This window comes from Halictus rubicundus, chromosome 4 (genome assembly GCF_050948215.1).
Source record: "Halictus rubicundus isolate RS-2024b chromosome 4, iyHalRubi1_principal, whole genome shotgun sequence".
Taxonomy (NCBI): domain Eukaryota; kingdom Metazoa; phylum Arthropoda; class Insecta; order Hymenoptera; family Halictidae; genus Halictus; species Halictus rubicundus.
Window position 1 is genome coordinate 17073706 of NC_135152.1, and position 15462 is coordinate 17089167.

The 15462-nt window shown below is 34.3% G+C and overlaps 4 protein-coding genes across 4 annotated transcripts; 2 read left to right on the forward strand and 2 right to left on the reverse strand.

Moving 5' to 3' along the window:
- Positions 1–1108: 1108 nt before the first annotated feature.
- Ns1 (Nucleostemin 1) lies at positions 1109–4099 on the reverse strand. Its single transcript, XM_076787162.1, has 8 exons — positions 3910–4099; positions 3652–3756; positions 3106–3473; positions 2546–2933; positions 2047–2395; positions 1611–1833; positions 1384–1555; positions 1109–1312 (listed from the first exon to the last, which is right to left on the reverse strand). The coding sequence occupies exons 1-8, from the start codon at positions 3926–3928 to the stop codon at positions 1218–1220; spliced, it is 1719 nt and encodes a 572-aa protein (XP_076643277.1). The 5' UTR covers positions 3929–4099; the 3' UTR covers positions 1109–1217.
- A 319-nt stretch (positions 4100–4418) lies between these two features.
- Positions 4419–9220, forward strand: LOC143353675 (uncharacterized). Its single transcript, XM_076787164.1, has 11 exons — positions 4419–4639; positions 4833–4927; positions 5060–5214; positions 5300–5430; positions 5507–5642; positions 5715–6093; positions 6170–6705; positions 7178–7550; positions 7628–7953; positions 8235–8469; positions 8551–9220. The coding sequence occupies exons 1-11, from the start codon at positions 4561–4563 to the stop codon at positions 8911–8913; spliced, it is 2808 nt and encodes a 935-aa protein (XP_076643279.1). The 5' UTR covers positions 4419–4560; the 3' UTR covers positions 8914–9220.
- A 50-nt stretch (positions 9221–9270) lies between these two features.
- Positions 9271–10555, reverse strand: LOC143353677 (protein FAM177A1). Its single transcript, XM_076787166.1, has 3 exons — positions 10306–10555; positions 10118–10240; positions 9271–10040 (listed from the first exon to the last, which is right to left on the reverse strand). Exons 1-3 carry the CDS (start codon positions 10375–10377, stop codon positions 9783–9785), a joined length of 453 nt encoding a protein of 150 aa, XP_076643281.1. The 5' UTR covers positions 10378–10555; the 3' UTR covers positions 9271–9782.
- A 341-nt stretch (positions 10556–10896) lies between these two features.
- Positions 10897–14474, forward strand: LOC143353676 (leukocyte surface antigen CD53). The gene is made up of 5 exons (XM_076787165.1): positions 10897–11456; positions 12666–12854; positions 13268–13432; positions 13513–13728; positions 13837–14474. Exons 1-5 carry the CDS (start codon positions 11397–11399, stop codon positions 14011–14013), a joined length of 807 nt encoding a protein of 268 aa, XP_076643280.1. The 5' UTR covers positions 10897–11396; the 3' UTR covers positions 14014–14474.
- The last annotated feature ends 988 nt before the right edge of the window (positions 14475–15462 follow it).

The following is a 15462-nucleotide window of genomic DNA, read 5'->3' on the forward strand; positions in this document are numbered from 1 at the left end:
GCACACCATGCCGACTGTCATTCCGAGCACAAACTCTGGATTACGCTTATTTACGAGTTTATTCGGCTCCAGACACTTTCCTCGACACCCGGTTATGTTTGGAAGAAGCAGGGACGTTATTCGGTTTGATCAAGTTTCAAGGTTTTCTGCAGCACCCTAATGTATACAACAACGTCGAATATTACCATAAAAAACAGCAAGGAAATTCGGTCTTTTTAATTCGTCATTTTTATCTTCCTTCGAAATTCAGCCTTCGTAATTCATTTTGTATTATTTTTACCTTCTCCGAAGACGAGCAATTTTAATTTCATTTTTTATCGCAAAGAAAATTTGCTCTTTGAAGATTTTCACAATTACCGCAGGATATCTAGCACCGTTGAATATTACCGAAGACGTAAAAGCAAAATTCGGTCTTTATGATTTGCATTTCATTACTCTCATCTTATCTGAAGACGAACGGTTTCAATTCTTCGAATTGCCAAAGAATTACTTATCATTATCTCCATCTAATCTGAAGACAAACGGTTTTCGTTCTTTCAACTACAACGGAACATCCATTTCTCCGAGTTTGAAAGTATTATCGAGTACCGGAGTATCTTGTATAGTGATCGTGACTGGGAAGGGGAGTGGAGATCAATAGTGTCTTCATTTAATCATTCTAATCTATAATCGATAAGAAACGACGGAAAGAATGAAGTATCGCGCCTAAACAAATTTGTTTTTGGGTCTAACGCTGGATCTGCGGAGCAGTAAAAACGACTATTTCACATTGCTTTATAAAAATAGCAAAAATATATTTATTTGTACTTTTAGTGATTTTTATCATATGTTCGAAGAAATAATTCCATTGAATAAATATCCCAGAAATCTTTAAAATATCAATAGTTATAAATTTAAAAATGTATAACCCGTCATTTTAACACAATTATAGTGTTAAGGAAAGACAAGGATGTCCGTGAGCGGTGGAAATTCTAGGTTATAAAATATTTTGTCTCTCGTGTGGCACGATATCGCATTGTATATACGCTTGCGAGAGGCGGTTATGCGCCATTAAAATCATTACCTGCGTCATTTAGATTATCGTGGCACTCAGGAAAAACAATCGGTTGTATAAAAACATTTTCTTTTTATTAGCCCACGCACGTTTCTTGTTATATACATTATACGTACAAACGTAACTCCTACAGATTTGTTATGCCTATAATAAATTCGTTTACCTATTTCTCAACGAAATCCGTGTTGAAGTCGTAATCATCGGGAGCGGAGAGATTGAACCCTTCTAGTTGTCCCGATAGTTGCACAGCTACTTTTTCTGTAACAAAACGAGCCCAAAAATTATATTTTGTGCTCCCAAAAAAATATATTTTTCATTTCAACACGCACCTCGCCTAGCCCGTTCCTTCTTTTCTTTTTTGAATGCCATTTTGCTCAATTTATTCAACTTCTGGTTGCCTTCGATCTCGTGCAGAGGGTCCGTTTTCTTTTTCCGGGTATCATTAGCATGCTTCTTCGTGTTCTCCATCTTCTTCTTCAGCTTCTTTTGTATTTTAATTTGCTAAAAAAATTTGTATTTATTTTTTTGATGAGGAAAATATTTTTGATGGACATACTTCTTCTTTCTGCTTTTCTATTTCCATCGCAGAGACTACTGGCCCAGTGCTTTCGATCAATAGAGGATCAAGCTGTGAATTTTTAACAGTATTTTCTTCGAATGTGTCCAACATCATTTTTTCTTCTGCCGCGAAATTCTCGATTTCGAATTCCTTGCTGATTTGACTGACGATCTCCGCTGATACGTGGCAAACTGGTTGCTCAGGTGGTACAGTATAATATCTTGAGAAAATAAATCGAATGACATTATCCGTGTAACATCTTTAGTTTAATGGTCACCATGCGGACCACTGTTCAATAAGGTGAACTTTATATTCAAAGGTCAGTATCGTACTTTATATTCGCCATTAAGGATTATATTTGACCACGAATACAATGAAAAATTGATTGAACCTTCGTTAAAATATGAAGTATCGAACTATAGTTCATGCTCACCTAATTTTTCCAGAGTTCCAATCCTCGAGGACGCTACGAGCAGCAGCCATGGTGTCCGGTACTCCTCCCTTCTTAAACTTCCCCATCCTAGTCGCTTTTAATGCGAAAAATTCGTCAGGCGTCGTAAATTCCGGTATGTCATACATTTCAATAATTTGCGGCTTGGAGACCCTCTTTAAAATTGCAGTTGCAGGTGTGTGTGGGTCTTTCAATGATTGTATCTTCACTGCGTTTTTAAGAGCAACCGAATCATCCGAATTTTCTCCTTGGCTGGCGAAAACTATACCGGGAGAGTCTAGCAATTTTATTTTGGAGTCCAACTGCACCGCTTGCATAGCTTTCGTGACCCCTATAACCCAAAAAAAATTAAATTTTCGGTGCTAATAAGAACAAAAAAAAAAGAAAATTTTTTTTCATTGATCAGAAAATTCCTTTGTTTATCAGTTACGTATAAAAACTACAATATATATTTCGTGTTTCATTGATACAATGGACATACCAGGAGTGCTTCCCACGTTACAAGCTCTGCTGCGCTTCAAAGAATTGATCACGCTGGACTTTCCAACGTTCGGAAGCCCGACGACCCCTACCCTAATACTGGTTTTCACATTGCCAACGTTCCTGCAATAATTTGCGAGCAGGGACAGAAGAAGCTCCGCTCCGAAACATGTGCCGCCTTGTATCATGCTCTCCGTTTTTTTGCCTAATTTTCTTCTGCCCAGTCTTCTTGCCTGAGCTTGCGTGGACGCTTTAAATGCTACAGCTGGTAAACTACCTCGCAAATACTTCAACCACTGATCTAAATTCTCCCTGGGCACTAAATCCGCTTTATTTAGGACGATTACTAATCTTTTGTTCTCCTTTGCTGATTGCACTGCTTCTTCCACCTGCAGAAAATACAAGTTAACACTTTAACTTCCACAAAACATATTAAGAGATTTATGAATGACTCTATTAGAAAATCTTTAAGAATTTACCTCTGATTCTTAGAGGATTGTTGGATCATTATTGGTACATAAAGTGTTAAATAGACTAATGAACTTTTTTTTTTTATTTTACCTCTTTGCACCTGGTGCCCAGGGGATCTCTGGCATCAACAACTTCAAGAATAACATCAGCCGCATCTATGACCTTCTTGAACTCCTTGTAGTAGGCTTTCAGAGAGTTTTCCTCTTTGCCCAAAGCAGCCTTTATCTTCTCGTGAACACCATCAACTTCCATCTCTTGGTGCACTGCTTGTTTGTTCTCTGCAGCGGATACCAAGCCTTGCAGACCTCCTTTAGCCAACTCCTGGCGCTTTTTCTCACGAGCAGCTTCACGCAGCTTCTGTTTTTCCTCCTCGTGCTGCTTTTTCATGGCCTCCACCTCTTTCAGAATGTCTTCTTTAAAGGGACATTGGTTTGGAACTTCCATTATCTTCTTCTTCTCTGTAAAATTAGAAAGAATATTTATATCTGAAGCATCTTTCAATAATTTTACTTTAACAGCAGTGAATAATTAATAGTCTTTTCAAAATCAATAAGCATATGCTTTTTTAATGAATTTTTCAATAGCGATAATAGGTTTCTGGTAATTAAAGTATTAATATTAACGTTTAATGATTACTTTTCGGATGCTTTTTAGCTTCCTTCCGCTGCTTCCGGTTGTGTTCACGCACTTTCTTCTCGATTTTATATCTTTTTCGAGCTGGCATACGCTTGCTCTGTTTTTCTGTAACAAATAGAATATTAAATTGATTAAACGATAAGTGTCAATAGAAACGGAGCAGTTTACTACTATCCACTAATTTGGAGTAAACATAACCTTGCATAGTCGTATCCTGTAAAAAAAGTTAAATTCAAGTGAGAGAATCGTTAAACTTACTTAAGCAAAACTTTGCCATTGTATCAAGGCTCTTCCACTAACTATTAATAGTTATAAAACACGTTTATAAGCAAGTTATCACAATAACAAACTCCAATACAATGTATCACGTGCCACAAATGTGTGGCCACAACGAAAAGTTAGGCTAAGAACCGGTCTCACAGCGCACTCTTCCGATAAACGAAAGAACATGCAGGATGCACGTGACCCAGCACCACAGACGAGGTACAAGAGTAGACCAACCACCCAATGTATTTTTTTGTCTCACGTCCGCGGAGCTCTAGAGCCCCCTTACCATTTTTGTGTCACATCCTACCGTATCGGTCGGAACTAATATTGTGGAACCAATATCACAGACGAAATGTAGGAGTACTCCAGTCACATTATACTGTTTCGTGTCGCACGATATGAAATACCGAGTAATTCTTTAATTTTTAGGTCGGTAAAACAGTCGTTTTAGGAACCGAAAATCCGTGAGCTGTTAGATCTATTCTTGTGTCTCGTTTATGGTCAAACATAACGCCAACCATAGCAATATGAGAAGCAGGTTTAGTGACATGTTCGCGATAATTTTTAATAGTTGACATTTAAATAACTGCTTAAGAATGTTGTGCGACATACAATTTTGATATGACATAATAACAAGCAGAAATGCAAGACATTTGCGAGAATATTCGTACAGCTATTGAACATGGACGTACCGATATAATTAGATCCCTTTTAGATGCATGTACGTGCAAGGAGTTTTATACTAAAATAATGTTCATACTTGTGATTTTTCACATAATGTTCTATAGAAAATGCTAATATATAAACTAATACAAAAAATAGATAAAAACCGGTCACATTGTACATAGCATACTCTACGTAATGAAGCCCATGAATCACAATTTTTTAAACTTTTCATTCTATTTTTTAAACAGGTGAAAATGGCAATACAGCTGAAGGTATAACAAAAGATAAGATTCTAAATCAACCACTATTAGAAGAAGGTACTTTCCTTTCATATGCTGCAAAGGTAATTTCACATATCATGAATTATAAATTATTATATAGAAATTATGAGCACTTATAAATATTAGTGTTTCTTATGTATTAATTCACAAAAATGGAAATTAAGTAGCTACTTGTTTTCTTTGGTAAAATGTAGAATAATCAGCCAGACATTGTACGAACATTATTAAGTTGTGGTGCTAATCCAGCTGTCCAGAATGTAAATGGACAGAATGCGGTAGATGTTGCATCGAGCGATGCAATACGTCGTACATATATCGAGGAATTGTTGAGAGCAACTGCTGCATCAGAGTATGTAGTATTATATTATTATAGTAATAGAAAGTACAAATTACTCTGTAACTTTACCTTAACAATATTGCATAATTATTTACAGAGTAGACAGAGTAGTGCAGCTACTAGATGCAGGGTTAAACGTAAATTCATGGGATTCCCATGGCAGTAAAAATACACCATTACATTGGGCCGCTTGTTATGGAAATAAAGACATAGTTGCATGTCTAATTGGTAATATGTTTTAAACGTTTTATATACTAAAGGAATCATTTTTTTTTATCATGTAATATAATATCTAATACTACAGATAGAGGAGCAGATGTGAATGCTGTGAATGGTTGCGGTGCTACACCATTACATGATGCAGTAAATCGTGGTGATGTTGCTATTTGTCAAGAATTATTACAAGCAGGTGCAAATCCTTTTGTACGAGCAACTAAAGGGTAAATCAATGTTACGCCATTACAGTCAGGAGGAATGTTTTACTAGGTTATAAATGGAACATATTTTTGCAGAACCTTTGCAGGGAAAGGTCCTTGTGATCTTTCCAGGGGGAAACAACATTTACACTGTTTTATTCAAAGATTTTTATCAAACATTGAATCGAATGACACTGACACTATGCATAGCCCAACTGCATCATTTTCAGAAGGAAACTTCTGCCAAAAAAGCCTTTCAAGTAATATGAGTCAACTTTCTATTGAATCTACCAAGTCTCTGGATCCAGTGTACGATGTACCTTTGCGAGAAACAGGCAAAGACAGTCCAACAAAAAGTACCGATAAAGACGGAATTTATAATTTACTTTGGCCACAACCAAAAACTGTTGTTGAATTGAAAAATTGTTCTGCACCTTTCATTGCTGGAAAAGAATTTTTTATATCTATAATACAGGTACGTAGATTCATTGAACTGATTATTATTACATGATTTTTCGTGCATAATCATGATACGATGTTCTGCTATCTAGGGCAGTGAATCTATACATAGAATATTAGATGTTTGGGAAATCAGCAGAACTCATTTATTAGAGTTGGGTCACGATGTAAAAATCGGTGAAGTGCATCCAAGTTCCGGCAAATTACCTAATGACAACCGAATTGACTGTATAGTAAACAAGAAATTATTCAATAAACCTGACGGTTATCAATTACATATTTCCCAAAACACTATTAAAGTTGGCGCTGGAAGTTTGGCAGGATTACATTACGCAGTTTGTACGTTTGTACAAATATTGCGACTAAGCAAAAATCTGAGTAGATCAGACGCGTGTGAAATCGAGCCTGTTTTTATAAAAGATGAACCCAGATTTTCACATCGCGGGATATTATTAGATATCTCGCCCAGAGGTCGTATACCAACATTAGAATACTTATTACATATGATCGATTTATGGTCGTCCTTTAAAATATCTTATCTGCATTTGTACTCAAGACTTACTCCAAATTGTGATTGGCAAATTTGTTACACAAAATCAGAAATGGTCACACTTGACCGTTACTGCAGGTTTGTCTAAATTCATGTAAAGTTATTAGGTTGTTGCATATGAAATGTTCGATTTTAGAATGCAAATGTTATAAAACGTGTTGATTCCATTATTGTAGACTATTACAGTCTACAGGTTTATTGTATATCACTTTGACGTACTAAGCTGATTCTTAAGGTTCTATCACCAATTTTAATTTAGATATTTTACACACTATTCGTTGATGGTAAAGAAAACTACAAAGTGACAATAACAATCTTGTAGATAAACGGATTGAATGACCAAAAAATTCAATTTCTACCGTAATACGATCAAGAAACTTGTAATTCATTGACAGTATACGTTTATTACAATATTGCTTACTTTGATTAATATGTTTATTTAGAGAAAAGTTGCGGTTGTTTATCCTTACTGTTAAAAATCAGACATTCCATATGTAACAACCTAATATTTGTATTAGGTACTGTTTGTAAACAGTTCTTTTTATTTCAGGGATCGACATTTAGATTTAGTTCCAACCTTAGATGTTGATTCAAACGTGGGTCAGCATCATTTATCACAAATGTGGCCTATTTTCCAAGAATTACTAGCAGTATTTCCAAGTTTAAGTTATGTTCATGTTGGACCCAGGCTAGCTAGTTTGCTGGTTCAAGCAGACAATTTCGATTTGAACTTATCTATTAATGAAACTATAGAAACAGATATGTCTGAAGTATTTAAATCATATTCCTGTCTCCAAGAGCTTTGGCATATTTTGAATTTGAGTTCGAGTACAACTTTGATGCTTTGTTCGAACGGTTTACATTCCAAACCAGAATTTCATAATATACCTAATAATATTATTCTTGTTGAATATGGATTTCAGGTAAAAATTTGTCTGTGAGTAATCATTTGTTATAAATTGCTCATCATCCTTAAACATCATGTATATTAAACTTATAGGCGGATTATGATTTTTCTGAGTGGACTGAAGTGTTTAGAGTAACTGGTGGTAATGTTTTACCTAGCTCTGGAACAGCAAGTTACAATAGTTTAGCGGGATGCCCGGCATCGACGTATGCGAACACAAAAAATGCAATAAAGACTTCCTTGGAGCAAAATTCAATAGGTATAGTTGTAGCCCACTGGTCTGGAAGTCATCATCTTACCCCACATCCATTCGCATGGATTGGATATTTAATAGCTGCAGGGTTAGCATGGAATCCAGTGAGTGAACTAGACATGTGTGTTGACGACAACTACGAAGTGTCTGAAGTGTACGGATCAAGGTACTAACATTATAAAAAAATTCAAATATTGTAACTAGAGGTGCGCGAAAACCAAAAAATGTCGTCTATCCGATGGACGGGACGGGTCAAGAAGGCATCGGGTCAAGACGAGTTGAAAATCCTGAAATTTTTGAGAACCCGTCCCGATCCCGACATTTTCAGGTTCTCGCACTCCTTTAATTGTAACGTGTAAAAAAGTCTACACAACTGTGTGGGTCATTGTAAGGATCATACTAAATGTTAATATGAAATATTTATATTCCATGTATCGCGTGTTATAGGCAAAAATGTATCACAAAATTTTTGGATGTTCACGTTTTCCAAGATTCCGAATATAAAATTGGAAATGCAATACTAGAACTGGGCCGGTTAGATACATTGGTACTTACCTTAAGTAAAAATCAAGGAGCTAAAGATTTACAACAAATTCCTGACAATCGAGGATCAACGTTATACAGATTATTAACAGACCCTGACAATGTAAATTTGGAGTACCTTTCGGCTGACTTATTTGCAGTAAGTATGAACGTTATAACATTAAATTGTACAAGTAGGTATGTTTCCCTTGTAAATAATAATTTATTCTTTATTCAACAGAAGGTAACGAAACAAGTTAAACGTATTTCTCATTCATTATATGAATGCAATTTATCGTCGAAGTTTGCGTCAATGGAATTGCAAGAACTTCAACTGACCGCCGATTTAATGTTGACCGCATGCAAAATCGGGAGAACATTGATAGGTGTTGGTGTTAATCCTAATAGCAATATGGGTCTCGCAGTTATTAATTTAGGAGTCTGTAATCTGCCACCTACGTTTAGAACTGATATAGCAAATAAAATGTTAGCTCACATAGAGCAGTATAAGGGTTCGTGGTTACAAAGGCATTTACCTCAGGGCCTTCAAAGCTCTTTACTAGTCTTGACTAGTGCTTTACATAGGTTCGTGCCAGAAACATAAATTGTTGTACTTTGAAAACATAAAAGACTTCGTATTTATATATACATAAAATATATCAGTTCCTGCTATAAAAGACTGCAGGTGTATACTGTGCAGAAAGCGTACGTGTAGCTTATGAATGTTCCTTTATGAACGTAAACTTTGGTAGTGTAACATAATAATACCACTGTAATTATTTTAAGCCCAATGTCCACAATTCTTAGTAATGGAACAACTTAGACTAAAGTGAATTTGACTACTTGCATTTGCATAGAGACAATGTTAAGGGAACATTCTCAAGCTCTAGTAAATTTTATAAAAAAAGAAATATTGTTTACATCGATTTATAACGTGAAAAGTGAGAATTAAAAATACGAAATCAGTTTTATTAAATGCTAATGTATTTAATAATCATGTGTATGTTTTTCATTTATTACAATATGTTAATTAATTATACAACATTTCTGCGTTAGAATTGACACTTATTTATGTACAAAAGTATTTTAATACTAAATATTTTTAAACTAATGTAATTTTTTGTGTACATTACAAACCTTAAGAATTCAAGAATTTAGAATAGCACTCCTACTCCAAACAATTGAATATTTCAGATTGGTATATTTTTTCAAGTGAAATTTACTTTCACCCAACAAATACATTTTAACTTTGTTATTACACATGTATGTAATAAAACTTATATATCTATAATGTTTTCAAAAGAAACATTTTTAAAATATCTACTATCTCATTAATTGAATATATATACATATTACAGCATTTTAAACTGTAACAATAACAGCTTTTTTAATATACACAATAATGAATCATGAAAAATTGTCAATTAATGCCAAGTAAAAAAAACTGAATAAACATTCTGAAATACAATTATTTCACTGAACGCTGGTACCAGTTGCAAGATTATTTTTATTATGTTCATTCCATCCACCCATTTCTAAGTCTATTTTATGTTGCGATTCTCTTTCAAGAGCTTGAAGTCTGTAGAACTCGTTTATTTCAAATTCATATTTTGGAGATGTGATACCAAAGAAACTGGCCAACCATTCACCAACACAATCACAACTATCTAGTACTTTACCCCCGAACCATGTTGTTTGATACCAAGCCCAAGGAACCCATTGAAGACTCTTCTGCAAATTTCAATTATTAATGTGATGATGATTTCATAATTTAGGATCAGACATTATTGTCATAAACAAAACTCAACTGGATCTATATGTGTTACTGCTTTGACCTCTTCTGACGAGTCCGTTTCATCTTCGGAATATTCTACCAAATCGCCATCCGAAAAATGTAACACACGTTTTGGTTGTTTTTTTGGCTTCAGATCCTACAAATATTTTCATTATTTATATGAATAATAAAATCTTTAATTCACATTTTTTAATTACATACTTGCGTGTCAACGCTACTGTCTTCGTTCAAAATAACGTCGGATAAATCACAAACATCCTTCTCTGGACTCATAATTCAGTTTGACGTTAAACGTTTTACAAAAAGCTGTTCACAAACACTTTGACAGATATCATCTGTAACGTCACCAAGCAGAACAAGAGAAATGTTGTCGCTGTGAGTCACTCGAAGATCATTAGTAATTATATACAAGTAATTGAATCAGAGTGTACACTGTACACTACCTTGAACTATAAAGTAGGGTCATAGATTAAATTTATACTATAAGGTACAACGAGTACAAGATTTTCTCGTGTTTATTTTTCGCGAGGAAAACTCGCGCCTGCGCATTTGTCGTCAAACGTATTATTTACGTCATATGACATAAATTTAGAAATTATTTATTAAACCGTGCATTTATTCAATCACACATTGTTCATAAAGAATGATTGGTATACAATCTATTTATTCAAATATAAATGTATGTAAAATTGTAAGTATACTTGCTCTGTCGGTAAGATACTTAAAACGTACATACTTACCGACTATGTTGAAATTACCTCGTCGTTTTTAACTTACTAAACAATGGATCATTTTTGAATCTAACAAAAGTAATAGAACAACAAACTGACAACTATAGCAAAATTATTATAAATAATAAAACAGTACATAAAATATAGGATTCGTGGGAAAATAAGGCTCAACACCTGTTCTTCCCACAGTGTTGAAATCGTTCATCTACATACGATCAACCAAGTATATACAGCGTGATCGACAGCTGCAATTGACGCGCAACAAAGGAGGAAATGGTTAGAAGATATTTAAATGGAAACAAAGTGTTCAAATGTAAAATGGGTGCCAAGAAATTGATGCAAAGGCGAAAGAGGTTCATCGATAAGGGAAACAGGAGGTAACCAGCTGCGTTTTGCGGCTCATTCTCAGTCCTAGGAGGAATGACGGTTCGAGTCTGAGGTTTGCGCCTGGTCACCGTGGCGACGGCTGCTCGATCGTGACATCTCACACTTCTTTTCTGTTTACATAAACTGCACGTCTGCACATGTCCAAGTGATCTCTTCTTTATTCATAAATTTGTGATGGCACACACGCTTGTTTGCTTACGGTACTTTCTCATCGGTGGTGCAATTGTCCTCGGAGTAAGTGTATATATTTACTGTGAACCGTACCATTACAATGTGTTTACATGTAGAGACGCTCTGTGCTTTTCATGTCTCGAAAATAGTCACGGAAATTCGTTTCATTCCGATTAATCAAATTACTGAAAGAACAATATTCTTTTTTCGGTTCGGTTCCTTGACGTTGTTCTATTATTAAGAGTATAGCAGTCAGTGACCAGTTTCCGATTTGTCGTGAAATTGGACGCCCGCCAATCTACCGTTCTGCGACAGCGTTGTTCTTTTAGCAACCGTGGCGTTTCGGTTTTTGAATCGCTTTTACTATTACCAACTTTTAGTATAATTTTATATAAAAAATTTATAAATTTCTTTTTTTAAAACACTTTTATGCATCGTAACTTTAATGGTAAATGCTTTAATTTTCCTTATGAAAATTATTTAATATAGATCTATACAATATTATTGACAATGGTTACCAGCGAACCTTAGGCATTTATAACATAAACTAGTATACTGAATATGTAATGAAATATCTTTATTATACAAATTAACGTTCCTGTTAAAAATTTCATTAGATTAAAAATATAGTAGATGCTTCATTAAATTTTTTGTCTCTATTATTCAATTATTGATTTATGTAATATACCCGATTATAAAAAGTAATTTATTTTAACATGATTTTTTCGATGTTTTCAATAATTTTATCCCATGTACCCGTAATTTTAACCTATGTACGACGATAGGATAGTATTTCTACTGGCGTTGATAATTTGTTATCGCGTACCTTTTGTATTGGTATCAAACGTGCATCGATATCAATTACTTACACAATCACCTCTATGATATCGATATTATATTTGAACGTGAACGAGCACTTAGCTCATAGCATTAAAGTTACTTTAGTCCAATATTTGTTTAATTTAGTAGTCCACGATGTAATCGAGTTTTATCGAGTTAATTAATTTTTACAATTTTTCCATTGTCAAAATAAATCGGTAAATTTAATGATTCAATTTCAACAGATAATACAAGAGTTAATAAAAACTAGGAGAGTCTTTCGAAATCTACAATCGCGTTATCTTTTCAAATCTTTAGTTTCACTCGATACACAGACCACGAAGATTAGATAAATAACTAATTGTCGCTTATCAGTCCTTAGCGCGTGTTATCGTTGCAGAATACATTGCCGTTGGAAAAAATGACAAGAAATTTTCTTTCCTATTTTCGCAGATATGCGGCATCATAGAAGCTATTTGTGCCGGTTATTTCATATATCAATTATATGAATATTCACTTCTCACCCCCAGCAATGTGTGTGGTCCATCGATTACGCTATTGGCGACAGGGTTGGCTGTAACTCTGATTGCATGGTGTGCATGGCAATTCTTAGACTTTACCAACAGGGGACAAGTCATAATTGTAAGCAAACACAGCTTTACTTCACATATCAAATATCGATCGTCAGTATCCGACGCTAGACGTCGATCGGAAGTATCTAACGGAAGTATTTTATCTTTTTTACCCGTGAAAGTATTAAGATTAAATATTTTAATAATATATTTACTAAGGAATATTGACAAATTAGCGTTATAACGCCATAGCAGAATATTTCGAAGATATTTAATTATCTCGTGATTAATTTTTTCTTTAATGCTTTACAAGAGTAGCATTGTACAGGCTTGCTGAAATAAATGTTGGTAACGAACGTGTTAAATAATTACTCAGATTTAGCTTCGAACAGATAATGTTCATGAATGTACACGACTATTTATAGTCTAGTTTCCTTCCTTATCCTGTTATGATAACGAAACGTATTTAATTTTGCAATTCAGTTTTCTATAGCGTTAATAATCGTCACGGCTGCCAATACATCAGCTGGGATTTGGGCACTTGTCAAGCATGAACAAGTGGATATATTACCTCGAACGCATCTTGAACAACTCTTCGATCTTGGTGCTTCCGATGATAAGCCACTTTGGGATCGTATGCACTCCAAGGTAAGTAGATCGAAAGCGTCTCGACTTTATAATATGCAACTTATTTCAAAGTGCTTACTATTGATCGTTTTGATTTTTAGCTACGTTGTTGCGGAATAAACGGGCCTGAAGATTATCGAAGTCAGGATGCAATTCCTTGGTCCTGTTGCCAGACCGCGTCGTCGATTGAAAATTCGAGTGATAGCAAGGGTGCATGTACGATACATGCGAGAGGTTGCTACCATGTAGTAATAAATCGTACTAGATCTATCCTACTCCATATTTTCCTACTCGCATTGTGTACAGTATTGTTACAGGCAAGTAATAATTGGACTGCGGATTTTTGTCTTGTAATAATGATCAATGTTTTAATTGTACGTGTTCAATATAATTGTAACTGAAATATTTTTTTGTCTCGTTTATAGGTTTGCTTCATAATTTGTATGACGTGTTACGCGAGAGCTTGCAAAGACAAGGTGAAACGGAGAAAAGATATAATGATTGCCGCGCAAGCACTCGTGCAAGAACCCAAAGGAATGGGACCACATGACCATTTTCTCAATGCTCAATTACAGAGTCCTAAAACAACGTCTGGCGCTTGACAATCAATTTTTGACGAAGTTGACTTTATTGTAGTGTTGTCTTTCCCTTTTCAGTCTTCTTTTTCCTGGACATGCCGCGCGCATCTATTTCTATTATTATTAGGAATGTTTACGATAGATTTTGCATTGTATATCCGAAAATTACATGCCAAAAATATTGTGCCACTTTTATACCAAATACTTGCAAAGTTCCTTAGTTTAAACTTAAATAATAAATCTATGACTTCTATTGTTCACATCTCTTTTCCAAAATGATAAGTGACGTTCAAACATACATATATATTTTCTATTACACCCACTTTTGTTATTTTCGGATGTATTGGATGTAACTCGATTTAATTACCTGATTTAAGTAAACAACGGTCTGGGTTAGATTTGTCAATACAAGGAAAAGTTATTTTTGTTAATCTATACACGTTTGTACAATTTTACTTGACGCAAAATAAACATTTATAATTTCATCCCTTCCTGTTTGAATTATCGAAGTGGTTGCAAAAGATTATACACAACGCACGATAAGATCGAATTTATTTCTGCAAAATAAAAAATATGAGTAAACATATCTCCGAATTCCGCAACAAAAATTGCATCATGTTGTGATGTCGTAGGTTTATCTCAATCATTTTAAATTCGATAAAATGAATGTACTTTATTTATATCCGGAGTTTTTTTATAAGTACAGCAGCATCGCAGAAAATTAAGAAACAATCGATTTATTACGTAGTAGTGACACAAACAAATGGCAAATAAGTTCACTTTTTAAATTATATTTCATGAAAGCTGACGATCGTTTCTCGTATGAAAGATCGACGTATCACGTTTTAATACTTAAACCGTCAACAGGTTTATTATATCGCAACGAACAACGCTGGCCACGAATATTGAATTTGATTAAGACTCTTGTACCAAGCATTCTAAGAAATCGATAAGCAAAACGAGTGATCGAAGTGTGATATCACAGCCCAATTTAATAATTTCCTAGAACATTAGGTGTACGAAAATGTTTTAGCTTCGTTCGTGCGCCATGACTTATACAATTGTTTGCTTGCTATATAGATGTGTCTAAATAACCAGCTTCATTACCTACTGGTAACATACCTCGCATACCTCGTATAAATAAAGAAAATTAGAAAAAATTACTAAAATTTTTGCATACACCTAATATTTTATTATTACTTTTAAAAAATAAAATGATTATTATCATAAAATCATAAAATTAAAGAGGTTCAAAGTTAAAAACGACTGATCTTGTTAGTTTATATTATACCTATATTATTATCATTATTATACAGTATGAAATACTCATAATCATTCCTAAAAGATTTAGATTATTAAATACATTAAAATCTTCTATTATATCTAATATAAATTCTCAGATATCCCCTTCATATTTACAGAGGTGAATATCATACTGTAAACACAAGGAGGTAAACGCGTGTAACGTTCTGT

Bases quoted from the DNA above. Each gene is read 5' to 3' on its own strand.
- Ns1 (XM_076787162.1), bottom strand. The intron at 3,474-3,651 runs GTAATCATTAAA...CTAATTTTACAG, and splicing joins AGCTAAAAAGCATCCGAAAA to AGAAGAAGAAGATAATGGAA. The intron at 1,834-2,046 runs GTGAGCATGAAC...TATTTTCTCAAG, and splicing joins TGGAACTCTGGAAAAATTAG to ATATTATACTGTACCACCTG.
- LOC143353675 (XM_076787164.1), top strand. From the start codon at position 4,561: ATGCAAGACATTTGCGAGAATATTCGTACAGCTATTGAACATGGACGT. The intron at 5,643-5,714 runs GTAAATCAATGT...ATATTTTTGCAG, and splicing joins TTTGTACGAGCAACTAAAGG to AACCTTTGCAGGGAAAGGTC. The intron at 6,706-7,177 runs GTTTGTCTAAAT...TTTTTATTTCAG, and splicing joins ACACTTGACCGTTACTGCAG to GGATCGACATTTAGATTTAG.
- LOC143353677 (XM_076787166.1), bottom strand. From the start codon at position 10,377: ATGAGTCCAGAGAAGGATGTTTGTGATTTATCCGACGTTATTTTGAAC. The intron at 10,241-10,305 runs GTATGTAATTAA...AAATATTTGTAG, and splicing joins ACAGTAGCGTTGACACGCAA to GATCTGAAGCCAAAAAAACA. The intron at 10,041-10,117 runs GTTGAGTTTTGT...TGAAATTTGCAG, and splicing joins CAGTAACACATATAGATCCA to AAGAGTCTTCAATGGGTTCC.
- LOC143353676 (XM_076787165.1), top strand. From the start codon at position 11,397: ATGGCACACACGCTTGTTTGCTTACGGTACTTTCTCATCGGTGGTGCA. The intron at 11,457-12,665 runs GTAAGTGTATAT...CTATTTTCGCAG, and splicing joins GTGGTGCAATTGTCCTCGGA to ATATGCGGCATCATAGAAGC. The intron at 13,433-13,512 runs GTAAGTAGATCG...TTTGATTTTTAG, and splicing joins GGGATCGTATGCACTCCAAG to CTACGTTGTTGCGGAATAAA.